This window comes from Danio rerio, chromosome 13, assembly GCF_052040795.2.
Source record: "Danio rerio strain M-AB ecotype USA chromosome 13, GRCz13ab, whole genome shotgun sequence".
Taxonomy (NCBI): domain Eukaryota; kingdom Metazoa; phylum Chordata; class Actinopteri; order Cypriniformes; family Danionidae; genus Danio; species Danio rerio.
In genome coordinates, this window is record NC_141033.1 from 27243059 (window position 1) to 27270921 (window position 27863).

Below are 27863 nucleotides of genomic sequence, written 5' to 3' on the forward strand. Positions count from 1 at the left end.
CTTATTGTAATTAAGCTAAATGTGCAAGTAAATACTTAAAATTAAGCTTTGCTAAGTAAAAAAAGGTAAATAATCTTAAAACAATCAGACTAATCGTACACAGTCTGCTGCTGCATATATTGTAATCTTAAAAAAAGCAGTAGAATTTTTTTTGCTAGAACTAAGATTGCAACTCTGGACTAGATAAAGAGTATTTTACTGTGCAAAAAGAACCACTATTATTAAAATAACCCACTAAAACTTTAATATTGTGGGAAGAGAATTGTGTCTTCTGGTGCATCAATTTCCGTTTTCACAGAGAGTAACTCAGGATTAGTTTTTAAATGTCCAGAACAGAAACACATAAATAAATGTGCCTTCTCATGTTGTCTTTTAATCAGTAGCTAATGTCTATTTTTGCAGCTGAGGAGGTAAAGAAGCTAAAGTCTCGTGTCAGCACTCTTGAGTCAATGTCCTCCTCCATGAATGCCCACACAAGCCGTCTGTCAGCTCCAATTGATGGCATTGATGAGGTTGGAAGTAAAGCGGCGTATGTGAATTCACTGGATTCTGCGGTTAATTCAGACAACATTGGACTGCAGAGAAATGTGCAGCAAATAGTGAGAGCAGAGATGCAGTCTGAACAAATGAGAGGTACAAGTCAATATATCATACAAAGACAAATGCACACATTTAATATCAAAAATACTACGATAATTTATCATAATTTTTCTGTTTTTAGCCTACCTTGCTTCTTCTGTCAAAGCTGAAAGAGGACTTCCAGGGCCTAAAGGTACATAAGATATTCAGTTTTTAGCAAACGTATACTACATTCAATTTTATTTATACCTTCCATGCAGATTTAGGAACAGTCAGTAACCTGCTTTCCCATCAACTCCACCATCACATATTTGTTCTTATTGTCTCTTTCAGGTGACTCTGGATCTCCAGGAACTAGGGGTTTGTATAGATTTAAAACTGTCTGTTTGCAAATTCATTGAACTTGAATGAAGTTGTAATCATGTTTCAAACGTTTTTAGGAGACAACGGTTTTCCAGGGATACCAGGTAAGAACAATGCTTGGTCTACTTCAGGGGTGTCCAGTTATGGTCCTGGAGGGCTGGTGTCCTGCATATTTTAGTTCCAATCCCACATCTAAACCAGCTGGTCAAACTCTTTCTAGGTATACTAGAAAATTCCAGGGATGTGTAAGGAAGTTGGAGCTAAACTATGCGGGACACCAGCCATCCAGGACTGAGTTTGGACACTCCTAGTATACTTGTACAATTAAACTGTTCAACAATCTGACTTCATTATGTTTTGATGTGCCTCTGTAGGTCCACCAGGAATGCCAGGACATTCAGGAAGGGACGGACAAAAAGGAGAAAAAGGAAGTGCAGGTACTTGAAAAATATTAGCAATCATCACTTATTTGAAATCACAAGTTAAACAATATTTTGCTCAGATGTTTAAGGCCGTGACACATCAAGCTTCCAATTAGTAAGGACAAAAGCTGACTCTATTGTCCTCCTCTCGCTGACCTAACAATTGTGCTTAAACACAGCAAAAGGAATATATGCAAATGCAAACTCCACCTTTTTCCTACACTCGATGATTTATTTGAATTCATTGGAGTAACCTCTGTCACAATGTAAACAATCAGTGACATGTTTAGCCCAATAAAGAGCACCTATGATGTTTGGACAGAACTGCGTGTAGGTACTGTGTGTCCACAGTCATATTGGAGTGTTAGAAACATAAGTCTTTTTATTTTATTTTATTGACAGAATTGATTGACAGACGTGTATTAACATGTCTCCATAGTAACACGTAAAATCATATCCACAAGACAGGACGTGCGCAAAGCAACTGGGATTAAAAGATCTGTTCAGCTTTCTGTGATCGGCAGCACCTCAAGACTAAGAATTACCAGTTTAAAAAGATTTTAAATCAGTGTGTTTGTAAAAAAAAAAAAAAAAAGAAGGTAAAATCGCTTCAAAAATTCATCACCACAGCCACATATCAGTACAATTATAAAAGAGGCTTCATTCCTGGTTTGTGGACTTAAATCAGGTTTATTTTGTACATTAACATAACAGATGTCCATACAGCAGTGGATATTAATATGTATCCTATCATATTTGCCAACCAAAAACAGTCCAAAGCTTAACGTTTGTGTCTACAGAACTTTATAAGGCCATTGTGTATGACTCATCGTTGCAGAAAGGCTTGAATTACTCTACAACAAATACATCAAATAACTATTGGGAAGGTTCTTACTGTAGTAAGGAAGATCTGCTTCATTCTTGTCTGTCACTGTGCTGTTTATCTACACAAGACGCAGCCTGGCAAGCTTACACCCATCAGAGAAACCTCTATGGCTCTGACATGCACGTGGGAAAGGTGGGCAGGGAGAACCAGCTCATTTGCATTAAGGGCACAGGCAACAAAAACAGCTACAATGTCTTAACCGCTCAATTTTTCTAGATTCAGAAAGTAATAATAAATAATTTGATGGGATGTTGTTCAGTTGTTTTATACTTGTCAACTAAATTAAAATTCAATACAATTAAAGTCAGTAGGTACACTTTAAGCACTAAGTGTAGATGATACCTGATGTACACTTTTTAAATGGGGTGGCACGGTGGCTCAGTGGTTGCACTGTCGCCTCACAGCAAGTAGGTTGCTTACAGTCCTCGCTGGGCCAGTAGGCATGTTCTCCCTGTGTTTGCGTGGTATTCCTCCAGGTGCTCCGGCTTCCCCCACATTCCAAAGAAATGTGGTATAAGTGAATTGGATGTATTAAATTGTCTGTTGTAAATATGAAAGTGTACGGGTGTTTCCCAGTACATGGTTGCAGCTGGAAGGGCATTTGCTGTGTAAAACATATGCTGAAGCAGTTGGTGGTTTATTCTGTTGTGGTGACCCGTGGTAAATAAAGGACTTGGCTGAAGGAAAATGACTGAATGAACTTTTAAAATGTTCACAACAGGTGAACATGGTGCAGAAGGATTCAGGGGAAGAGATGGTCAGCCTGGACCTCGTGGAGAGCCTGGGCCCCCAGGAGCCGGAGAGAAGGGTGAAAGGGGTAAGAATATCCTGTTTTACGATCGTAGGAATTTTAGCATCTAATTTATTACAGTACGAGCACTTACATTTGAGATCATATTTAAAATCATGATTATATGTGTGTGTTTTAAATGTTTGTATTCAGGTAGTCCTGGCCTTCCTGGTCTCATTGGTCCAACTGGGGCAAAAGGTCAATACTACATTTACGCTGTTCTTTTTATTTGGGTCATGACAGCTCATATTAATTATTTTTAAGTAAATTTATTTGCAAAGAATGGATTAAGGTTTAAGACATTGTTTAAATGATATGTTGACATATAATTGAAATCATTAAAACTGATGCAATATAAGCATGTGTTTGACCTGCATTATTTCTTTGTGTCAACAGGCTCTAGTGGTTTACATGGTAATCTTCCTTTACTAATTAGTTTATTAGCATTGATCATTTTTTGTCATCATATAAGACATTCATGTAAAAAAATGTGTGTAGGTGAACAAGGCCCTCAAGGCTTCAGAGGAGAGCCTGGTCCTGCTGGGCCAAAAGGTGTGTAGCTTAATAAAAATGCTTTTCACAAACTATTAAATAAAATAAATCCTGTAATTAATCCCTAAAATGTTTCTTTTCAGGTGATAGAGGACTTCCTGGTCTACCTGGAATTAAAGGTTTGGAACTATCAGTGAGCCTCATGTATCCAGTTTGTAATCGTTCTGCAATGTAACAGACAATGTGTGTGTTGTATCAGGTGATCATGGCGATAGAGGAGAGAATGGGTTGCCAGGTATGTATGTTTATAATGAGCCATATAAATGAACTTTATTGAATTGTGCCATGTTCGTGAATATTTGATTAAATGTTAAATCGTTGTGTCTCTTATTGACAGGCATTCCTGGAGTTGTAGGACGACAAGGACCAGCTGGAGAGAAAGGAGATAAAGGATCTGCAGGTCTGGAGGAAGTGATACAAACTTGACATTTCATTGTTAGTACAGGAAATAGACAAAAATTTGATTTTAAACCCTTATAAAACTTAGAAGCCATTATTATTATAAGCCGACAACACAGATAACAGGAAAAAGGACCATATTTTAATTTAATGCTGTTTTTTTCCCCATGTTTTCCACAAAAATATTAACCAGCTCTAACTTTTCAGAAATGATGATCATTGAGGGTTTTTCCACCAACACCAAATCAGCATATTATTTATGAAGAGTTATATAACTCACACAAAACAATGGCCATGACACAAATAAACACTCCCAGGGCTATTTATATCGAAGTAGATATTTAGCCGCACCATGTTGGTGTTTCGTAACATCTAATTTTTTACGAAGTGGGTCGTTAGCGGACTCAACCCACAACCTGGAGGTCCAGGACATACACTCATACACTACGTACAATTTAGCTTACCCAACATACCTATAGCGCAAGTCGTTGGACTTGAGGGGGAAACAGAAGCACGCAAAGGAAACCCACAGGGAGAACATGCAAACTCCACACAGAAATGCCAACTGATCCAGCTGGGGCTCGAACAGTGACCTTCTTGCTGTGAGGCGACAGTGCTACCCACTGCACCACATTGCCGCCCACACAAATAAATGAGAATTTAAAATATATTTAATTAAATAATTTATTTTAACCTCTTTTTAATGGTAAAATGTTTGTGGATTTTATTTGTTGGTTAAATTAGTAAATATCATTCAGTAACATCACTTTTTTGAAAATTCCTTGAACTACATTATTGAATGAACCCCTGTAATGCAGCTCTTGGATTGGTGTAAATTCTGTTATTAGTGATTTTACCTGAGTAATTGTTTTTTTTTTCATACTAGGGCCTCAAGGAGCTGATGGTGAAAAGGGTCAGAGAGGTTAGTGGCATTTTTAATGATTTGGAGCAAAAGAAATCAGTACGCTGTGTCCCACATTGGCATGTTATTTGAATCTGAGTGTGTATTTGATACATGTTGTGCTCATATTTAGGTGAGCCAGGATCAATTGGCTTACCAGGAATCAGAGGACCACCTGGGCCACATGGTGATCCTGGTCAATCAGGTAATAAAGCACATACTGTGCAATCCTCTTTTTGAAAAATGATCTTAGGAAGCACAGCTCCCACATGATTATAAGAGAAATAATTAAAACCATTAATATAATGACGAAAGAATCAGTTGCACTGTAAGTGTATCTTTTTTATGTGGTTATTTTTCAAATCAGGAGCCCCAGGGATTCAAGGACCTCCAGGTAACCTGCAATTAAACGTGCTTTATCCAATTGATGAACCTTTACTTGAAGATTTGATAGTAATAATGGTTTGCTTTTTTGTCCAATAGGCCTACCTGGCAATCCTGGTCAGCCTGGACCTAAAGGTGTGACTTTTAGTTTAATCTGTTGTCCTATTGTTGGAGATTAGAAAATGTGTGTACAACTTTGTCAAAATGAATAACCTGAAAACATTCACAGGTGAAACTGGTGAGGCTGGAAGAGTGATCAATGCAGGTAGGTCTAAGTGAAAATCTAAAACAAGTGCACGGTAAAGAGTTATAATCCTACTTTTTAATGTGAAATGATTTGATTTTACAGCAGGTTCCACCTCAGTGGCAATCCCAGGACCGCCTGGGAGCGCTGGTCCTCCTGGCCCACCTGGATCTCCAGGACTCTCAGGTACTCTGACACTGAAACATTATTTCACACATATTTTGATGTTTAATTTTAACAGAAGTTATTTGAACACAAGCAAATAATAGACATAATACAATAGATGCATGTCAAATCAATTTTGTAGATTTCATTTAAATGGGTTATCAAAATATCTTGGACATAACATTTATAACACATTGTTAAAAACAAACAAACCAACAAAATCCAAATTAAAAATACAACCAAATTAAAACTGATTAACAAGTAAAAATAACTGTGGCAGGGATGTTTGTTGATTAACAGAATTTTAAGCATTAGGAAGAATAACAACCTCGCACACATCATTTTTAACGCATTTTGAATGTCCAATTAATGACAGTTTAGCTATTGTGTGATTTTTATGTTATGTCTGTTTTGTCACACTAGGTCCTGTTGGCCCTGCTGGACTTCCTGGTCCTCCTGGTAAATTATCATTTTGCTTATACTGTGCTATATTACAAGCTGTATGTACAAAACTGGGTATATATAATATGAATGTAAGTAAAATAGAAATTATACTCAAAGTGAAGTTTATTTATAAACTAATTTTGAGAGGAACACGTGATTATGATTGAACACGGCTGGTTCCGCATTAACTAATGCATGATTCACCAATCAGATGATTCCTAACTCACTATAAACAGCCAGGGTTTCTTATTACAGTTATCTTTGCCTAGAAGAATTTCCCCTTCTACCCATACTCCTCCACCTTCCCCTTCATAGGATGGCACGGTGGCCCAGTGATTAACACGGTTGTCTCATAGCAAGAATGTCACTGGTTCAAATCCTTAACAGGCCAACTGTCGTTTCTGTGTGGAGGGGGGAGGGGGGTACCTCGAGACCTACCTGAGCTCAAACTCCCCTCTCGCCCTGCAAGAGGGAGGGAGCCCCGGGCTCAAGGATCTTATAAGCTCAAGGCTCTCTCCCAGGACAGCATGCCAAACTCACTTTATAATCAATCATCAGCTAAGTGTGAACTCTTAAAATGACCTCAATCATTTTTTTGTCCAGGTGTTAAAGGTGATAAGGGAGATCAAGGAGAGCCAGGTATTGGTGTGAACACTGGTGAGACTTTGGTTTCAACCAGAGCAGAAAGTAAGTGTTTATTAAATTATACATTTTTAAACACTGAACATTAGCAGCTTACAGAAATACATTAATGTTGATTATCTGTCATGTTTAGGACAGTATGGTGCTGTTAATGTTGGTGGTACTGGACTACCTGGTCCTCCTGGTCCACCAGGGCCCCCTGGACGTCCAGGTGCAATAACGTTATTGATTTTGTTTGTTTTGTGCCACATATTCTGTAATAAATGCGATAAAATCATTAGTGTGAAAAAATATGGAGATCTGTTGTCTGTTGTCTCCCTATAGGGGATTCCAGACCAGGTCCACCAGGACCACCTGGTGAGCCAGGTAACACAGTTTAAACAAAATTGACAATTATTTGCCACTTATCACACTACTTACTCAAATTATTACTTTACTACAGTTGCATAATCTTTTCTTCTTTATATTATAGGATATGGCAGACCTGGTCCTAAAGGAGAAAAGGGAGAGCCAGGAAACTTTGTGCCTAATTCAGGTTTGGTTATAGCATACATATGAAATTATACATTATTTGATTGTTTTTTTGTTTTTTTTAAGTCAGTTTCTGAATGCTTTCTCTACAGGCACATTTTTTGCAGGACCACCTGGGCCGCCAGGGCCCACAGGGCCTAAAGGACCAACGGGTGAGTCTAACCCTGTTCAGTTGATTCTACTTTTTTCCTTACTTTTAACCTATGACTAAAAATTTAGAAGACTTCGAAAATAAATGTCAGAAAGCTACAGTATTTAACCATTATCAGATATCTAATTATATATATGTAAACTTCAGGTCCCCAAGGTCCACGAGGATACACAGGTGAGCTTTTCTTTTCTTCAAACAATACCAGAAGAATTCATTTGAAATCAGATCACCACTGTATTTGACATGTGCCATTATTTTTTAGGAGAACCAGGACAGCCTGGCCTTCCAGGGAGTTCCGGAAGAGTTAGTAAGTTAAACACTTTTTTTATAATTCAATAGACACATGACATTTGCAGAAACACATGCTAAAACCTGTTTAAATGATTATATTATGCTTTAAAAACTTTCAGTTTAAATTAGAAAATATAATTACTTCGGATGATATCTAATACAAATATCTAAACTTCTATTGAAAAACATCTGCACTGATGTCCAAAGTGTACACTTAAATGGGATTTATTCATGTCATGTTTGATTCGGAATATATCACATATCCAAAAACTAAAGAATTATTACACTGGGACGAAACTTCAAAGACACACTTAGGGAACACATAAGACTTATTTCACCTTTTGAAAAGGAAATAATAGGAACCCTTTGTCAAGTACTAAACGATTATATTGTGTTTACTCTTAATTGAAAGATTGTTAAGAGATTATAAATCATCTTATACATAGTTTTTTAAATGCAAATATAATTCATATGCAACTTATTATTTTTTCCCCTTCAAAGTTTCTGAGTATGGTGTGGCTCAAGGGCCACCTGGTCCCCCAGGACCTCCTGGACCACCCGGTCGAGAAGGCCGTAAAGGTAAAAATCTTGAATAATGACGAGAACACATTCTGTGCACGTATATTCTCATCTACAGTCTGGTATTTTTATTAATTCCTTAGGAGATCCGGGAGTACCAGGTACTTCTACCTTCCAAGGAGAGTCAAGAGGTAAGACTTCATTGATCTAAGAAAACAAACAAATGTTCACTCTTGTCACTTCTCTAGACAAGAACTGTTACAAGTTTTTTTTGTCCACTGTAACCAACGATTTACTGTTATAAACATAATACATGTAATAATGTTATTAATGTGACAAAATATAGAGATCAAATTCAGATTTACAAAGAACGTTATACCTCGAGTTAAAGTTATACTTTGAGATCTATTGGAGATTCTAGACCAGGTCTACCAGCACCACCTTAAAAGTTAGATCATGTGTGGGATGTTCTCAGTTTGGAAATAGTGGACCCACAGAAACTTATTAAGAATATAATTGATCTCTAATTGTATCATACCTAGATTAGTAGTGGAGATACAAAGTTTTAACCTCTTTAACTTCCGTATGACTTCTAGTTGCAGCTACACACCAGGGACGGCCTGGTCCTCCGGGACCTCCAGGTCCACCAGGTGCTCCAGGTCAATCCAGTGGATCTGCTGCAGATTATCGTCGTTACATCATGGAGTATATGCAGAGTTAGTACTGCTACTTAAATCAGGAGCTCCAAACCTGTTCTTGTAGTGCAATTTTTAGGTCCAATAATTATAGTTCTGCTTTAGAAAATCATTTCTTCATGAATGTGTGATGTCTTTTCTGCAGGTGGCAGCATGAGGCAGCATTTGTCTGGTATTCAAGGGCCACCTGGTCCACCTGGGGCTTCAGTGTCAGTAGAGGATGTGGCATCTCGGGTCATAGCTTACATTCAGCGTGAGTTAAGCACCCTGTTGTGTAGTTGTTTGTACCTGCTTAGTTTAGGCTGATGGAGCTACGCTTTGGTGGAGCTGCTCTTCTGTGCATCAACCTTCAACGGTGACATTTGTACTAAACTGAATTAAACTTCCACAAGGACATTTATACTAAACTGAACTGAATCAGTGTAATATGATCAGGAACTACACCAGCACTCTACCACTACTCTTCTGTCTGATTGATTTGCTGAAATGTTCCACGATGTGTATTATCGCTATGGCCTTTTATTCTCTTCATCTCTTAATCTAGATGTTCATCTATGTGCTTAGGCAAATTGTAAACAGTGCTATGAAACAAACTGAATTGTAGTGTTAAACAAATGAATGTTGTTGCATCTGTGGTAAATATGTACTTGTTTCAGGCTCTGGAATCAGTGGTGGCAGCATTAGCCAAAGTGCTCAAGGTCCTCAAGGTCCCCCAGGACCTCCTGGTCCACCTGGAAGCATAACTGCTGATTACATCATATCACTTTTACAGAGTGAGTAAATCTTGTCTGAGAAACCTTTGTACTAATATAATTTCAATTTTAAATGCGAGAAATTGATCCAGAGACTTTGAATTTTGTGCTCAGGAGATGATGTAAGGCGTTATGTTGCTGGACCTCCAGGGCCACCAGGTTCACCGGGTATTAGTGGTAGTTCCTTTAACACACAGGAAGTTGCAAACTATGTCATGAGAATGATGAATGGTATGTCTCTGAACTAAATCTTCTGAAAGAGCTGCAATATATTGAATTCTGCAGGTTGGGTGACCTTTGTACCTTTTTTAGAACAGGGAATGATAGGCAGAGCTGGACCACCAGGCCCTCCAGGACCACCTGGCCAGCCTGGTGCCACCTACAGTGACATAACTGCTCTGATTCAGAGTATGTGATTCTGCTTAAAATGTCCTTTTATTTATTTTTAATATTAATCGTTGTATTTTAGATGTCACGTTTAATTGTATAATGCTCATGTAAAGAGTTTCCTTTACTTACATTCCCTTTGAATATGTTTAAAGGGTCAGGGATTGGTGGAAGCATTGGACGTCCAGGGCCTCCTGGTCCTATGGGACCACCTGGTCCACCCGGTGCCTCAGGAGGCAGTTCCTCTGCAGTCTCAGGTTATTCACTAGAGGACATCCAGCGCTACCTGCAAAGTGAGTGTGTGATGAGTATTTATTGTACTGTCGGATACTCTGTAAATGTATATTGTACTGTTTTATATCCATAAAAAATTTGTAATGTGATTTTATGGTATGCAGAATCTGGTTTTAGGGGACCTCCAGGCCTACCTGGTCCAGCAGGACCCCAAGGTCCTCCAGGAGACACAAGGAGCCTTGTATCATATACAGGATCTTCTGCTCGAGAACAGATCCGTACTGAACTGCAGGACTACCTAAACAGTGAGTGTCACTCAGCACATGCTTTAATCTGGATACTGACACCTCAGTGTAACTTTACATTAGACACTTGCACTTGGTGAGCTCTTGGCTGATTTAACCAGTGATCAAATTCTCCTACATTCTAAGATTGTAAACTTCACATATCACAGGTTTGTCTCACTAGTTGCTGCAAACATTTTAAAAAGTATCTTTCCAACCCAGGTGACACTATGAGGCGCTATGTCCAAGGGCCACCTGGGCTGCCTGGACCCCCTGGTCAGAAAGGTGACCGTGGTGAACCTGGGTACAGTTATCAAAATGGCAGAAACCAATATCGCTATGGCACTGAAATCAGTGAACCGGTGGACTACTCCAATGTTGCACTAAAAGTGACTGATTACATTAAGGGTGAGTACATTGTCATTCAATTCCTGTGCACCAGTTAAATATATACTGTATTAAAACAGCTTTAGCACAGGGTAGTTTAAAAAATCAAGTACAAAAACTAGCCAGGCTTGTCTCCCAAGAACCAAAATTTTCCCTTTCCCCATTTTTCTAGTTGCATTTTCAGTCTGAAGTGATATTTACAAACACTGAAGCGAAATTTTTATTGTGATTTATGGGTTACTTGCTAATGGAGGTGGACTGTAGATGTAAAAAAAAAAAGTAGCTTTATGTAATGTAACTGTGATCTGGAAACGTTACATTTGTCATTGTTTATTAGACCAACCAACAACAGGTGATTCAATTAACTACTATGTATTTATTTAACTGCCCTTACCTTGGACTACGAGATTGAGTCATTCAGTGTACCTCCGAAATTTAGGACCCAAGGCTGTTGGCATGTCGAACATAATAGAGTTCAAATACATTGAACAAAATCAATGTTTTGATGGGGTAATGGGGAAACCATTCTCATCCTCTGTTCAATTTAATTGAAGTTTATTTGTATAGCGCTTTTCACAATAATGCTCATTCCAAAGCAGCTTTAAAAAGTGCACATTATTACTACATTACAGTCAAAATAAGAAAAAGTTAAGGTTACAGGTTCAGCAGTTATCTTCTGTAAGACCCAGCAAACAATTTAGCGTTTAATAGACATCTAAACGTTGACAGCTTGGCTAAAACAAGGCTAGACTTGAGCTCTCAGTATGTATGTATTTTTTTTTTATTTAATGCCATGTCAGCAACCAAGGCTATTTTCATGGCAGGAATCTTTCAACAATAAATATACAATTTAAAAATCAACAAACAAAATAAAACATAAATTAATAAGATTTTTTTGTGTTAATACATGATAAAAATTCTAAAATCTTTTCTGGTTTCACTTTGTTAAAAATGTCCCTAAAAGAGTTCATTTCATAAAAAAAAATCTTCTGGAATCAGTAAAAGCAGGACATTCCAGTAAAATGTGTTTTATAGTAAGAGGAGTTTTGCAGCACAAACACTGAGTAGGGTTTTCACCTTGGAGCAAAAAACCATGTGTTATTCTCGTATGCCCAATATGACATCAGGTAAAAAACTACTTGATCAAATCGATTGTTAAAATGTCTTAAAATTCTGTGTGAAATTTCACTTGAGCTCTCAGTGAAAATCTAATAGACATCTAAGAATAGCCCAAAACTGTCAAATAGACAGACTTTATATGTGTGGTCTTTTATTTGATGACTAGTCTAGTTTTGGCCTATGCTTAGACATCTATTAGATTTTCACTGACAGCCCAAATTTAGCCTTGTTTTAGCCAAGACGACTATGTTTAGATGCCTTTTAAAAACCAAAAATGCTTAATGGGGAACAACTGCTTTAAAATGAGTTATTATCATGACCAACGATACATGTCTCCACATCCACATCTGTTCCTCTATTGACATCTGAGTGGAGTGAACTCACTGTCATGGTTGAAGAAACCCATCCGAAGTGATTTTAGCACTGTGATGCAGCGTGTTATTCTGCCAGGTGTAGCCATCACAAGATGAATACACTAAAGGCATAAAAAGATGGACATGGTCAGCAACAATACTCTGTCTGGCTGTGTTTAAAAAAGAAAATACCCCCTTCATTGTTGCACCATTTACATTTAAGCTGACTTTTTTTAAACAAAGCACCTGTGAGCAAAACTCGCTGCAATTGGTGGTTTAGTGCCTTCCTTGAGGAACTCAGCTCAGCTATGGTATTCAGGATGGAAGAGTGTATTAGATATTCACTTTCCCCACCTACAATCCCTGCCGGTGATGGCACTCAAACCTGTGACCTTTGAATCCCAATTCCAACTCTCTAACCATTAGGCCATGGCTGCCCTGGTGCTGCATCACCACCAGCAGTCTGAACCAAATGTTGCAGCAGGATTTGAGACTCACCAGACAAGGCAACCTATTCAAAATCTACTACTGCACAATACTACTGAGCACATGTGAGCCTGAGATTGTTCCAATCTGACAGGAGCAACACAATGACTTTTTAGCTCATCTGCGTTCAGGAATGTTCTTCTGCAGACTTTGACCATAACAAGTGGTTCCTCTTATTCTGACAATTCATTAAATCCTAGAAATGGGTTTATAAAACACGAATTGATAATCATGCCACATTCTAAACTTTTCTTCCAGTCTAGAATAGGTTTGAACTTCAGCAGATTGTCTTTAGATGAGTATATTTGGTTAAAGAGTAGATGAAGAGGTTCATCTAATAATGAGTAAGCTACATAGGAATCCAGCCAACATTTCTATGAAACTACCATAATAATAGGCAAATCCATCAAACTGCTGGTCCTCTACGGTGTCTATTCTTCAGAGACTATTCAGGAAAACACACTGGATGGATAGCTGGTCCATCACAGGGTTAATTAGCAAATCTCAATCTTTTTCCTCAGATCAAGGTCTGCTGCAGGACCTGACAGAGGGATACTGGAGGTCACAAGCAGGAAGCATCCAAAGACCCGCTGGGCCTCCTGGTCCTCCTGGCCCACCCGGGTACAGCCGTGTGATTGGTGCCTATGGGAACGTGACAGCTGATCTCATGGACTTCTTTAGAAGTTACTATTCACTTTGTCACTAATGCCGATTCTACATTTAATCACTGTTGCATTATTTGTTCCTAAACATTATTTTTTTATTTCAGCATATGGGACAATCCCAGGGCCCCCTGGCAGGTCAGGGCCCAAAGGAGAAAGAGGATATCCAGGACCTAAAGGAAATAAAGGTAACGTACTAACTGTCATTCACATAAGTTTACTGACCAATTAAACATGAAAGTCAAGTGCTATCATTTTTATATTGCTGTATGATCTATAGGGGACACAGGGAGCTCGGGGATACCTGGCCTACCAGGACAAAGAGGACCTGAGGGACCAAGGGGAGAAAAGGGTGAAAAAGGTTAATCAGTTTGCAGTTTTGTTTGTTCTAGAATGAATAGGGTTGGGTGATGTAGACCAATTTGGCATCAGACGAAACATGGACGATGGCATCAGCATTGTGGCGGTGAATTAATAATTTTTGAATAAATGAATAATTTATTTATTCACAACTTATTAATTATTTGTAGCTTACCGTTTCAACTACCTGACCCGCACGGTCTTTGTTATACCCATAATCAAATCATAAATGAAGTTCCACACAAATTACCACCTGTCAATCCCTTTTTCCGCGGGACTCTGGCATGAATAGGCAGAGTGATCGGTGTCGTTATAATGGCATTGACAAACTTGGTTGGTAAAAAAGGTGCACAACCAACAGTAACCAGCCAACAGTTTCTGAAGTTTTCACTAAATTTACTAAGTACAAGCGTGAAAGTGAAATATTGAAAAAAAGATGGAAGAGTCATTAGATAGATTAAATATTACGTTTAACAACTATATTGAGATGCGATTCAGAAGTACATCCTTGATAAACTGTCTGATGTGCACTGTTCTCTGGGTTCACCGACTGCCTGGAGCTCAGATGAGCGCATGTGCTGCAGCGCATGCCAGAGTGTGTGTGTGTGTGTGGTCAAATGATTTGCGTTTTCAGTGGAAAAGTGTGGACTAATATCTTTTCAGAAATGCATGATAAAACGTCAGTGTGGACGTGGATCGTTTCCGTTGTAAAATGCCATTTTAATACTAAGACTCATTACTGCAAATGGGGCCTAAATGTGTATTTTTTGTAAGCGAGTTTCTGTTGCGAAGGGAGCGGGTAGGAGGATCGCGATGCTGGCCCAGCATTGTGATGTATATCAGCCATCGGCGATGGCATTGTTTATGGACCACACCCTAGTTCACAATATTTGTAATAGAATAATGTTACTAAGTCAGTGTTTATTTCGCAATTGAAAAAAGCTTGAAGATTAATGTTGGTCAGTTTTTATCTTTTTGACTACATTTTAGTTTGTTCATCAACAATATTGTGCTGTTTATTCATTAGATGAGCAGATCAGAGCACATGTATTCATAGTTTGTAGTGGACTTGTCAAACTTCTGTTTATTTCAAGCCATAAGCTACAATCATTTATGCTCCTTATTTTTGTTTATGAAATTAAAGGGTTAGTTCACCCAAAATGAAAATTGTCATTATTTACTCACATTTCCCAATTGAGTTCTTTCTCTTTCCACAAAACATATTTTAAATTTCTAAAGTATTTACTCAATATTTTTTTCTCTGTAAATTAGGGTCTATACAGGAACCAGAGAGTGAAATTCAATACCTTTTAAGACTGTTTTAAGAGTCTTTTCATACATTTTAAGACCTCACCACCACTTTAGGTTTTAACCGGTAACCATAGCGACATTTTAATTTAAATAGTGTTTTCTAAATACTCGTAAGAAACGAATCCTAAACTTATTTATGTACTGAATAAAATGCTAATTCAGCAGTGGTGCCAACAACAGCAGGAATAACGGTGTTGCCTTGGTTACAGCAGTAAACACAGCAGTGTAATGTCAAATCTAGCAGGATTTTATCGATTTCATACACAAGAATGTAAACGATATTCACAGATTAAATTTAGGCAAACTTTAGCATACAACTATACACTGTATAATCAAAAATGACACAAAATGTAAAAGCTTGTAAAGCAGCATTTTAATAGTTTTTAAGGGCTTTAAATTTCTCTAAACTGATTTATCAGCTTCGAATACTTTTCAAGACAGCACAGACACCCTGTATATGGTTACTGGTTTTCAGCTTTTTTCCAAAATATGTGTTCAAAAAAAAAAGCAAACTCATAAAGGTTTGGTGAGTAAATACACACATTTGGGTGAACTATCCCTTAACACTGCTTTGTGTCTTATCAACAACTAAAAATCATCAAATGATAATGGTTTTCTTGACAGTGCTGCACCAAGCAATCACTCTAATATGCATGTATGTCCATGTTGACTTTTAGGAGAGATCCAGACTGGCAGATGGATACGAGCAAACGGCGTGTAAAGGCTCAAGGATTTGCTGAAGCACAATTTTGTGGATGCACTGACAGCATAAAAGAAATTGTTCATGTTTTTAAGAAGATAAATGGATAAACTAGTCTCTCTTTATGAAGTAATGCAGCTTAGAGGCTTGTTTGGTACTTATTTACCACAATATACAGTTTTATAATCAAACAAATGCATGCAAAATAATAATCCATACATTCAAAACTACTTCCAGGTCGACTAATGTGGGTTTACGACAATTATTTGTCTTCATTATATAATATTTAATTCATTGTAGCACTTAAAATGTATACTTGTCACCCAATAGTGGGCTTTGTAGTTGTATTATTACTATTATTATTTTTTTTAGTTTTGTACTGTACAATTTTTTTTCTATGAAACAAAAAATGTACCTTAAACAGCTGAGATTGTTTTAAACATACCAAATAAAGATCCATTCAAAGTGTATCAGAGAACAAGTTTTCGACATACACAATATGATACTGGGTAGGAGAAATCATAGACTAAAAGATATGGACGCAGTATCCCTGACGTTACCCATAGGTTTCGGAAGAGTGCAAATGAAGCAACAAGTATGCCCGGTTGACCGTCGCCATTTTGTTTGTTTGTATGTGTGTGTGTGTGTGTGTGTCTGTGTATGTGTATGTGTGTGTGTGTGTGTGGATGGAAGGATGGAAGGATGGATGGATGGATAGATAATCCATACGGACCCTGAACATGCATTAATAGCACCGCCACATTTGTACAGTGCTCCCAGGACAAATGTCATTCAACCGCACTAGTCAAGACTAAAGCCTAAATCTGAACATGCTGGACTTTAGCGCTGTTTACAGGTGTAATAATGATCAAACAAATAAAACAATGCACAGAGAACATTTCACAGGTTAGATTTTGTATTTTATGAACTTTTGTGCTCAACAAGTATGGATGATACTATACAGTCTGTTACTGCACTGACCATATGGCAAAGTAGCAGCAACTCGCACTAAATACTAGGCTTACGCTAGTTTTGTTAAATAAAATAAGCAGTTCAGCAGCTAATCAGCCGGAATCAGCTGAGGTGACAAAGATGGCCAGCAAAGACCTAGCTGTCACTCAAGTGGCCACGCCCTTAATTATGCAGACTTAATATAACTTATTAAAAATGAGAAAGGATGAGTTATATAAAAAATAAATTCATTAATAAAAAATAATAATAATAAAAAAAAAAAAAATCACACCCTCGCAGTTGTCATGAAGTGTAAAATTAGCTTTACACCAAAACCCTCTTTTGTACCAGGCTGCAAACATGTTTTTTATCAGCTGTAAAATTGGCCAATTTACCATTGCAGTCAATGAACATCTGGAGCCAGTCTTTAAAGGGGAGTCAATGAATTGCAGTTTCAGTTACTTCTACATTGGCTTTACAAGTCAGAGTGGGCTGTTAACGCTTGGAGAAAATAAAACCCCCAACAAATCAAAGAAAATACAATGAGTTTTATTTACAGCATTATTACAGTATATCAATGGACAAGCATTTAGATACATAAATTGACCTCGAAAATGCATCAGATATTCCACCAAAGTGCTGCGGGCGGTTAAGGTCACTGTTCAGCAGTATGACACTGGGATAATCGGCCACTTCTCTGTCTCTATTTGTGCCAACGGCAACTTTTAAAACCACCTTTTGTAAAATGCATCATCGGTTCCAAGAGTTTATGTCTGGTGAAGTACAGCATTTGGGATTTATCTCAGCATGCAAAAAGTATATGAGCACAGCATGTCATATATTATGGCTAAGATACAGATGCGTGACTTCTTGCACAAAACATATTATCAAAAATAGAGCTTGAATCAGATGAAAAGTCCTCAGAGAGCAACAGCGAGAAATGTTCAGGTCTTCCCACGGAAACACTTTTGCAGTGGACTATTCCAAATGCTGCCCTACATTTGACTATGAAAGCACGTGTTCTTCGGTAATAATAAAAAACTAAAATGAATCAGGATAAACGATGTAACGTGCGAGTTCATATATTGACGAAACAAAAAAAAAGAACTAACAATTAAAACCTTCAGTTCAATCCATAAATAAATCTTCAAACGCCATATATGAAACATTCAACAAGGCAAAGGCCCGCCCGCTTCAAATGAACCTGCTCATAAAAAATAAACTCGGTACTCTGGACCACAAAGTGACTTGACCAAATGAGAAATTACATCACATACAAATATTTGGGCACTATTTTTTTTTGCTAAAGCACTAATAAGATCACTACTGCATATGTTCAAATTGTTTTAAAGTGTCATCATACGGGTTACATTCCTTGACTGCAAATGGTTTCAACCATACTGCAAATAGTAAAAGCTAAAAAGAGTATTTTTGTTTTAAAAATAACTTTGCATGGACGTTAAAACGGGCATATAACAGCTGATACAAGACCCTAACGGCACTGAAACGTAATTTAGTAGCTGTGCAAAACATTAAGACAATTGAACGTCATGTTGTCCTTTAAAACGTGACCTCTATCTGTGACCTTATGTTTGTTATGGGCTTTGACCCTCATTAAGGCTGTTTTACGCAAATATTCCACAAAGACAAGATGATATTGCCTGAGTGTATTCGTTGTTGATTTGTGTTTATAATCTCAAGCACAAATGAACATGACCAGAAGACAACAAAACTAATATGTTAATCCATTGGATTTGATGTGGCGAAATCTGTGTCAAGGTAATGCATAAGGTTTGTCCTTCATCATTGGGAGATTTGAATCAGCTTTTCAAACCTCTGCAGCTATTCTGATCTCATACCTTTAAAAGACTCCTGACTAGAAGAGCTCTTGCTCTGTGGTGGAGGTTAAGAGCCGGAGGAGTGCACACTAGGAATAGGGTAGAATTTCGAGACTCTGCTCTGGGTGCTGGGATTGAGACATTCGGACTCTCCGCTCATCTTAAAGAAGACTTCCTGCTCCTGGAGTTTACGGGTGAACTCTTCCTCCAGAGCCTACAACAGTGCAGGAGAAAATCATACAGGATGTGTACTTGCAAATCCTACTGAAACATCAGATAATGTCTATAATAGAATACTCAGAATAATCCTACATATGATTAAAAATAATAATAATTGAAACCTGATTTATGTGTTCATAACTTTATATTTTTAAACTAAGCATATTGTATCTAAATAATAAGTAGGGATCAGGTTTGGTTTATTAGGGTTATTAAATGTAAATATGTCAAATGTTATACTTTTTCTGGGTAGATTACTTATGGGATGTTTGTTGCCTTTTCCGCTCTGTATTTTGAACTTGCACTGAAGACACAACTGAGGTGATTTCTGCATGTTTACAGCAAATGGGCACTCATGCAAATACTTACAGTTAAAATCAGAATTATTAAGTTAAATCTTTTTTAAATATTTCCCTAATGATGCTCAGAGCAAGGAAATATTCACAGTATGTCTGAAAATATTTTTTCTTCTGAATAAAGTCTTAAAGTGTTTTAAAAATTATTAGCCCCTTTAAATAAATTTTTTGATAATCTACTGAACAAACCATCATTATACAATAACTTGCCTAGTTAACCTAGTTAGGCCTTTAAATGTCACTTTAAGCTGTATAGAAGTGTCTTGAAAAATATCTAGTCAAATATCATTTACTGTCATCATGGCAAAGATAAAATAAATCAGTTATTAGAGATGAGATATTAAAACTATTGTGTTTTTGTAAAATTTTCCCTTCGTTAAACAGAAATTGGGGGAAAAAATAAACAGGTGGGCTAATAATTCAGGGGGTTTAATAATTCTAACTTCAACTGTACATGTGTTACCTAATATTCCACAGTACTGCCATTTCAAACAAAGACTATTCTTTTGAATTTTCTTTTTTATAAATAAAATTTGGAAAAAAGAACCATTTCTGCAAAATTAATCAGCATCACAAATGAAGACTGAAATAATGACAACAAAAATCTAATTTGTAGTAGTAATTTAGTAACAATAGTAGGAAATTACGTTTAAAAACTACATAATGACATTATGAGCCAATTATTAACAATATCAACACAATATTGGTTATATAATATAATAAAAATATGACAAAAAATATAGAGTAGCTTTAATGCACCAACATCTTATGCCTAGTTCAGACTGCGTGATTTTAGCCCCGATTTTGGCTCGCCGACAGGTTTTGAGAAATGGCCGACAAATGCCTGAAATCACAGGCAAAATCGCTGCTCGTGAGTGACAATCACACAGTATGAACCTTCAAAGACGCGATCTGATAGAATCGCTGATGAGTCGCCGATGCCAGCAAGATATTTGGCGTGCTAAATATCTGGAGCTGTCGGCGATTCAAATCATGCCGTGTGAATTGAATTTTGACTGAAAATAACATCAGCGATCGCCTACAGCCAATGAGAGAGCAGCTTTCACTTGTGTGTGCGTGTGTGTACCTGCTGCAGGCCAGCGGGAGGCTGGGGGAGAAGTAAAAAGCGCTCTTTTTCGGTTTATTTGGACCCACGAAATGGAGGAAAAACTAGTGGAGGTTTGACAGGACTCAGGAGCAACCGTGTCTGTTTGACGTTTCATACATAAAGAAATTAGTTCAGTATCAACTTTGAGGAGAAATGGCTAATTCCCTTTAAACCCAGGTGAGCAAACATTTACATGTTCTACTCCATTAAAGGATTCCTTCTCATCATGTAGTTAATAACAAAAGATATACTACGTTTTTTAGGCTGTGAGACGTAGTTTGGACGAAGTTGTTGGCAATTCTTCCTATAGTAAAGTCATGCAATGTGAAAGTCCCTGTTGCCGAACCATCTTGCAGTGTAAACAAAGCAGCGACGAAATGCTAGCCCAGATAGTCATGCAGTGTGAAAACATATGTGACACGATTACTTTGAAAATCATGCAGTCTGAACTCGGTATTACTGTGCATTCACACTGAAGGCGGCGAGAGTATCAAAGTAGCCAGAAGTCATTATTTCAATTAAAGCTGGCGGCTAGAACCAGCAGGTCATCACAAGTGTGGGCATTGCGGTGAGTTGAAATCAAGTTAACTTTATAGTAACAAGCTATGAGCTACGGTTTGGCGGCAAGCAATCAGAAAGTAGACGTCGATCGCTGAAGAGGATTCCAGAGAACATAGTCCTTTGAACTTTGTTTCCGACCACAATTGTTCCCAAGGGTTTAAATATTACGGTCACTGGATTTCCAGTTTCCAAAAATTACTGGTGAGTTACTGATGTGCATTAAGGTAAAAGTATAATATTTTATTAAAGTGGGAAACTCGTGCTAACTATGATGACAGTACAAAACAGTATTGCTGCTTCAGAATATTTCAGACATTTTGGATAAGTGAAGCAAAGCCACACCACATGGAACAACCGGGACTTCTATAGTTAAACAAATTTTATAAAAGACACGCAACATTTTCATGCAAGAAAGCACGTTTTTATGTGGGAATGTAAGTGATTTGCTGACATGCTTCAACAGCTGCTTTAAATATGAGATCAATGTAGCGAATTTTGATGCTCTCAGTGCTGGAGCTAAGAAGACAGACAGCGTTGTAACTAGGGTGGCCAGAGTGAACTTTGACACTCACACTACCTTAGCACAGTGTGCAGGACAGATTTTTTCTCTCCCTCTAAGAGCTTGTCTGGAAACCCACAATATATGACATGGGGGAAAATGCAGCATTCAAATTTAATGATCAGGTTTGATTAGATGCACTGAAAAAGTAAATAATGTTGTTACTCTACCTTCTTCCGTGGCCGAAGCTTCTCCCTCCATTCTTTTAGCTCCTGACTGTGTTCCTCATCAAGCTCCTTCAGCTTCTGAGTCTCATGCTCAATCAGCAGGTGACATTTCTCATTCTGATGGCAACAAGACAATCAACCAGATGATGCAATTTAAGATAAGCCAGAACAGAAGAGGGAAAGAACTCAAACATGCGAGCACAAGGTAATGTTGCAGACCTGCATCTGCTGAAGTTCTCTGATGTTGGAGTCGCACTGCAGCTGCAGGTCTCTCATCTGGTTCTCATGTTTTTGATGCTGATGAAGTCTCTCATTCTTCTGTCTCTTGTCCTCCTGAACTGCAAACTGTTGAAAAAGTGAAAAACACCCCAGAAGATTAACCCTCTCCCAAATCATGTGGATTGTTTTCACATACTGGGTGCATTTAAAATTAAAAACTCTATTTTCAAAGACTATTTTCCAAAACCATTTTTTACAAATATGTGGAGAATATTTTAGGTCACAGCCAAAAAATATCATACCCATGAATGACTTTAGCTGAATTCACCCACACTAGAACACTGGAAAGCAGCTGCAATGGAGATATTAAGGATGCAAACCTAAATATTCTTTTAAAAAACTAAAATAATGGAAAATGGGGTTTTCTATGGAAATGGTGTAAAGAAATTGTGGACAAGTAATGACCAATATTGTCATTGATATTGGATTTTTAGAATAATGGCCCATTAGTTCATGTTAGTTAATTAGTTTACCAACATTTAACCAAGCGTGAAAAACCTTGTAAAGCATTTATTGCTCTTAGTTCAACATTAACTGATGCAGTATAAAAATCAAAAGTTGTGCTTGTAACATTATTTAATGCACTGTGAGATAACATGAACGAACATGAAAAGTTAAACTTATTAAAAAAATCTAAATAACCTTAATTAGGGTTAACAAACATGAATAAATACTGTAAAAAATGTATTACTACTACATACACTATAACATAATAATAACAGTTAGCTCATGTTAGTAAATACATTATCTAACATTAACTAATGGACCATTATTTAATGCACTGTGAGATAACATGAACGAACATGAAAAGTTAAACTTATTAAAAAAATCTAAATAACATTAATTAGGGTTAACAAACATGAATAAATACTGTAAAAAATGTATTACTACTACATACACTATAACATAATAATAACAGTTAGCTCATGTTAGTAAATACATTATCTAACATTAACTAATGGACCATTATTTTAAAGTGTTACCAAATTAATGAAAGTCATTGTGCATTTATTTGCTTATTTACCTTTAATATTCATATTATTGTTACTATCAATATTTACAACAGACAGTGTGTTCAGGGTTTGTTAGGGAGGATTTATAAATATAAAAAAATCAATCCCTGTAAAGATAATGACATTTGTACTTGACACAAAAATAAAGGTAAAAAAGCTACTTATACCAAGAAAATGCTTCTGCTTTAAATAACTCTTAGTGATTTTCTTGATGCAGGATCTGACCTGTTTGATTTTTTCTCTATCCTGCTCTGGCGTCCCGGTGCCAGTGATGCGGAGGCTCTTCTTAAACATGGCCATCCGCGTCTTGGCTTCACTGCGCTGGATCTTCGGCAGTCGAGCTCGTTCCTGCGCCTGTCTGTTCTTCATCTCCTCAATCAACCGCTGGTTATAACCCTGCATCTGCTCCATCTCCTGAAGAGCAGCCATGAGGGAAAAATGGTCAGAGTGCCTTACGGAGCACAGCAGTATTTGATTTTGCTGTCCAAACCGATGGTCGGGCCTCACCTTGTCATGTCTCTTGAGGAGCTGATGTCTCTGCATGAAGTATTGATCCTTCAGCTGCTGCTTCAGTAACTGGTGTTTCTCCTGCAGGTGGCGCTCCTCCAGCTCCCACATGGCTGCTTCTCTTGCTGTACGTTTTTTATAAGAAAAAATATATAGAAACAATATGATTTTTAATTTGTGATGTATTCTGGGTCTCGTTTAAACACAATAGCCTGTAATGACCACTTGTCATTGACCACAGCAATATTTTAACCATTTAAAAAAAAATTATCAACCACTGAGATTAAGTATATAATAATGATATATATAAGATTTACAACGATGATTTACAAACTTGTTCAAATAGTATTTCTGTACACTGTAAGCATACCATAGTAACATTAGCTGTTTGATTTTGGCATTTGATAAAGTGGATCCAAAAACTGTGATGTGTGACATCAGACTTTACAAGCTTAACAACCCATTACGCATTAGAACCAGACCGTTTGACTCCACTCAGGTTTAGACATGATTTGCAGACATGAAGTCACCGTTTATCACACTTCATAGACAGCAAATCTCGACACGCTCTGTCTATCTGTCTTTACACAAGCTACTCTCATCAAAATATATCTCGGCCACACCTCCCGAGACATATGGCTGACCTTCATAAGAACTTGAGGACTTTATAATTGGACCTCTGTCTGAAAATAACATGTGGTATTGCTCTATTCCAGGTAGAGAGCTTTAATGTCAGAAGAAAGTAACATGTTTGGTTTGTTTCTTTGACAGATAGAATTGATGACCTAAAAAGTATGACCTAGATAAAGACATCAGCACATATGTGCTGCATGTTATTTATTTATAATGAACATAACCACAATACAACAAAAAAGTTTTGCAGGACTTCCTGATGAAACCACTCAGTAAAGTTAAGAGTGCAACTGTCTGAAAAATATGCAAATGTGCAGGCAACACAGTACACACAGACACAAGCGCTCGCCGCTCAGACACAAAAACATTTTAAATTGTCTAGAAATGTTAACAGTTTCCTCAAAAAATGTTTGAATATCATAAGACTTAAGAACATTTTAGAAAAATAACTTCTTATAGTTGAAATCGGTTTGGTCTTCAACTGCTGTTGCCCATCCCCCTCGAGTTGTGCGTTAAGAGATGCTCTTCTGCATACCTTGGTTGTAACGCGTGGTTATTTGAGATACTGTTGCCTTTCTATCAGCTGTAACTAGTCTGGCCATTCTCCTCTGACCTCTGGCATCAACAAGGCATTTGCGCCCACAGAACTGCCGCTCACTGGATATTTTCTCTTTTTCAGACCATTCTCTGTAAACCCTAGAGATGGTTGTGTGTAAATCTCAGTAGACAGCAGCTTCTGAAATACTCAGACCAGCCCATTTGGCAAAAACTACCATGCCACATTCAAAGTCACTTAAATTACCTTTCTTTCCGATTCAGATGCTCAGTTTGAACTGCAGCAGGCCATCTTGACAATGTCTACATGCCTAAATGCAATTAGTTTCTGCCATTGGATAATTAGAAATTTGCGTTAAGCAGTTGGACAATAAATATAGTATACTAACCTAATGAAGTAGCCGGTGAGTGTACATTACACAATTGTATAACTGATTCACATTCATCATAAAATAACATTAAAACAATATATTATCAGTCCTTTTTTGTAATATCTAGCTATCTATTAGGGGTGTCAAAATTAATTGTTTCTTCGGTGCACAGCGTTGCAGACGCGGACAATTCGATATCGGTTAATCATAACCGGTAATTATGTACTGACGTCATTTATCTCATATGGGCTATATCGCCGTAGCTTTCTATGGCGAAGGTCGCTATGTCGTCGTAGCTTACTATGGCAAGAGCGAGTATTTACAACGCTCCAACTACTTACAAATGCAGATACTGTGCACAATTTCACGGCGTGTGTGTTTGCTGGACAGTCTTTCACTGACACAGCAGAAGCCCCTGTTTCACTGCGATTGAGAAAATGAAAGTAAACTCTCTCATATCTCTCTCCGTCTCACTCACTGCTGCTCATTTGACCTGCAGGTGTGACTTTTCCTTTCCTCTCGGCTGTTCCACTGGATACAGACACAAGCGCATTATACTTCTGGATACAGACACAAGCGCATTATACTTCTAGATACAGACACAAGCGCATGTCTGCAGAATTTTCTCCACAGTGTCCATTATGGATCAGATGTGATCGCCGCTGCCGTTTTATCTGTGTTTAAACCAGGCTTCAGAGCCAATCACAGCCCTTTCAGTTGAGCGCGTGACCAATCAAAGAGGTGTAAGAAAGGAATTTCTAGACAAGGATCAAAAAACAATCTGGATATTTATATTTGTTTATTTGCTATAAATGCTAGTGTTGCTTAAAGGCGCAGTTTATATATCTGACAGTTTGTATTAAAGGACAAAATTGTATTACAGATAGTATAGAAATATATTTATACATTTTAATACAATAATTGCTCTGCTGTGAAGAACATATAAAACTGTATGAAAAGCATCGTCAATGCACCCTAATGCACCGAGATATCGAATTGAACCCAATCGATGGCATGATAATCGTAACCGAACCGTGAGACCAGTGTAGATTCACAGCTCTATCTATCTATCTATCTATCTATCTATCTATCTATCTATCTATCTATCTATCTATCTATCTATCTATCTATCTATCTATCTATCTATCTATCTATCTATCTATCTATCTATCTATCTACACAGAGTTTAAGTCAGAATTATTAGCCCCTCTTTGATTTATTTCTTCTTTTTTAAATATTTCCCATATCATGTTTAACAGAGCAAGGAAATTTTCACAGTATGTCTGATAATATTTTTTTCTTCTGGAGAAAGACTTATTTGTTTTATTTCAGCTAGAATAAAAGCAGTTTTTATTTTTATGAACCATTTTAAGGTCAAAATTATTAGGCCCTTAAGTCTTCAGAACAAACCATTGTTATATAATAACTTGCCTAATTACCTTAACTTGACTAGTTAACCTAATTAACCTAGTTAAGCCTTTAAATGTCACTTTAAGCTGTATAGAAGTGTCTTGAAAAATATCTAGTCAAATATTATTTACTGTCATCATGGTAAAGATAAAATAAATCAGTTATTAGAAATGAGTTATTAAAACTATTATGTTTAGAAATCTGTTTAAATATCATGTATATATAAAATTATATAATATATATAAAATTTGGCCCGGGACAAAGTTTTTTTTTTTGCATCTGGCCCTCGGCCCAAAAAGTTTGGACACCCCTGCCTTAAAGTGACATTTAAAGGCTTAACAGGGTTAACTAGGCAAGTTATTGAATAATGATGGTTTGTTCAGTAGATTATCAAAAAAATTTTATTTAAAGGGGCTAATAATTTTTAAAACACTTTAAGACTTTATCCGGAAGAAAAAATATTTTCAGACATACTGTGAATATTTAGGGAAATTTTTAAAAAAGAAAAAAAAAATCAAAGGGGTATAGGTATATGCATGCATGTATTATATATTCAAATGTTATTTATTTAAACAAATCAGAAATTACCGAACACATTAGCTTTTTTTTTTTTAAATATATATATTTTTTTTTTGGTAAATTCGAAATGTATGTATCTATCTATCCACCCAACACTCCCTCTATATACAGACATAGACAATTGTATAATGATTCAAATTGATCAGAAAAACTCATTAAAAAATAATTAGCCATTTTTATTGTAACTTCAAAATGCATCTCTCTCTCTCTCTCTCTCTCTCCCTTAAGTCACACATCCCTGTCATAAATGTAAGAAAAATCACGATAGGTTTTGTGTAAAGTGTATCTGACCTCTCATGAGCTGCTGCTTATGGTTGAGACAGTCTCTTTCTATAGTGGCGATCTCCAGTTTGTGCTGCTGGATGATCTTCTTCAGAGCTCCATCCAGCTCCTGCTGCTGTCTCTGGAGAAACTCTTGCTCCTGTCAGACAGTGGAGGAAGAACAAGAGAGAGGGAGAGGAGGATCGGGTGCAGAAACAAAGGGGGATGTTTTGAATTAGTCTCTGCATATGATCATGCTCCAAGGGGAAGCAGTCAAATATGAACACTAATCACAGCACTGATACCACAGCATTAAGAGGAAAGTCACACTTAAACCATTTAACAAAGATAAAACATTGATAATTCATGATAAATGGAAAAAGATTCATGAAAGGAAAGAAATAGAGAATAGATTAACAATACATACAAATTCAGCATACAGCTTGACAAAACCTAAAGGCAGACCCGATTGAGTTTTTACTTGCCCAACCAAAATTTTCACT

At 37.1% G+C, this 27863-nt stretch overlaps 2 protein-coding genes and 1 long non-coding RNA gene across 8 annotated transcripts in view; 1 reads left to right on the forward strand and 2 right to left on the reverse strand.

The window, feature by feature from the left end:
- The window catches only part of col17a1b (collagen, type XVII, alpha 1b), a 29878-nt gene extending 13415 nt beyond the window's left edge, over positions 1 to 16463 (forward strand). For 2 of the 3 annotated variants that reach the window (XM_087279374.1, XM_087279375.1), the window contains 40 exons: positions 403 to 633; positions 722 to 772; positions 913 to 939; positions 1020 to 1046; positions 1317 to 1379; positions 2972 to 3067; positions 3194 to 3238; positions 3437 to 3454; positions 3539 to 3592; positions 3676 to 3711; positions 3792 to 3827; positions 3930 to 3992; positions 4878 to 4913; positions 5026 to 5097; positions 5260 to 5286; positions 5376 to 5411; positions 5506 to 5541; positions 5626 to 5706; positions 6109 to 6144; positions 6733 to 6816; positions 6905 to 6982; positions 7096 to 7137; positions 7244 to 7306; positions 7395 to 7454; positions 7601 to 7627; positions 7716 to 7760; positions 8246 to 8323; positions 8407 to 8454; positions 8860 to 8979; positions 9104 to 9211; positions 9615 to 9731; positions 9825 to 9941; positions 10023 to 10118; positions 10253 to 10390; positions 10496 to 10636; positions 10838 to 11023; positions 13482 to 13643; positions 13730 to 13810; positions 13903 to 13983; positions 15971 to 16463. In XM_087279374.1, coding sequence (XP_087135500.1) covers positions 403 to 633; positions 722 to 772; positions 913 to 939; positions 1020 to 1046; positions 1317 to 1379; positions 2972 to 3067; positions 3194 to 3238; positions 3437 to 3454; positions 3539 to 3592; positions 3676 to 3711; positions 3792 to 3827; positions 3930 to 3992; positions 4878 to 4913; positions 5026 to 5097; positions 5260 to 5286; positions 5376 to 5411; positions 5506 to 5541; positions 5626 to 5706; positions 6109 to 6144; positions 6733 to 6816; positions 6905 to 6982; positions 7096 to 7137; positions 7244 to 7306; positions 7395 to 7454; positions 7601 to 7627; positions 7716 to 7760; positions 8246 to 8323; positions 8407 to 8454; positions 8860 to 8979; positions 9104 to 9211; positions 9615 to 9731; positions 9825 to 9941; positions 10023 to 10118; positions 10253 to 10390; positions 10496 to 10636; positions 10838 to 11023; positions 13482 to 13643; positions 13730 to 13810; positions 13903 to 13983; positions 15971 to 16014 — 2987 coding nt within the window. In that variant the 3' untranslated portion in view covers positions 16015 to 16463. Of the gene's footprint in view, positions 1 to 402; positions 634 to 721; positions 773 to 912; positions 940 to 1019; positions 1047 to 1316; positions 1380 to 2971; positions 3068 to 3193; positions 3259 to 3436; positions 3455 to 3538; positions 3593 to 3675; positions 3712 to 3791; positions 3828 to 3929; positions 3993 to 4877; positions 4914 to 5025; positions 5098 to 5259; positions 5287 to 5375; positions 5412 to 5505; positions 5542 to 5625; positions 5707 to 6108; positions 6145 to 6732; positions 6817 to 6904; positions 6983 to 7095; positions 7138 to 7243; positions 7307 to 7394; positions 7455 to 7600; positions 7628 to 7715; positions 7761 to 8245; positions 8324 to 8406; positions 8455 to 8859; positions 8980 to 9103; positions 9212 to 9614; positions 9732 to 9824; positions 9942 to 10022; positions 10119 to 10252; positions 10391 to 10495; positions 10637 to 10837; positions 11024 to 13481; positions 13644 to 13729; positions 13811 to 13902; positions 13984 to 15970 lie in introns of all 3 variants that reach the window. The other variant, XR_015505968.1, reaches the window with a different exon arrangement.
- On the reverse strand, positions 10130 to 14410 carry LOC147834206 (uncharacterized). The gene is made up of 2 exons (XR_015505985.1): positions 12192 to 14410; positions 10130 to 11747 (listed from the first exon to the last, which is right to left on the reverse strand). It is a non-coding gene; the product is annotated as an uncharacterized LOC147834206 (long non-coding RNA).
- A 1009-nt stretch (positions 16464 to 17472) lies between the features above and the next one.
- slka (STE20-like kinase a) overlaps positions 17473 to 27863 on the reverse strand; it is a 44826-nt gene continuing 34435 nt past the window's right edge. For 3 of the 4 annotated variants that reach the window (XM_087278375.1, XM_087278374.1, XM_087278376.1), the window contains 6 exons: positions 27391 to 27520; positions 23552 to 23676; positions 23270 to 23458; positions 21972 to 22097; positions 21756 to 21869; positions 17478 to 18996 (listed from right to left, as the gene is read on the reverse strand). In XM_087278375.1, the coding sequence (XP_087134501.1) occupies positions 18850 to 18996; positions 21756 to 21869; positions 21972 to 22097; positions 23270 to 23458; positions 23552 to 23676; positions 27391 to 27520 (831 nt within the window). In that variant the 3' untranslated portion in view covers positions 17478 to 18849. 4 annotated transcript variants of the gene reach the window in all.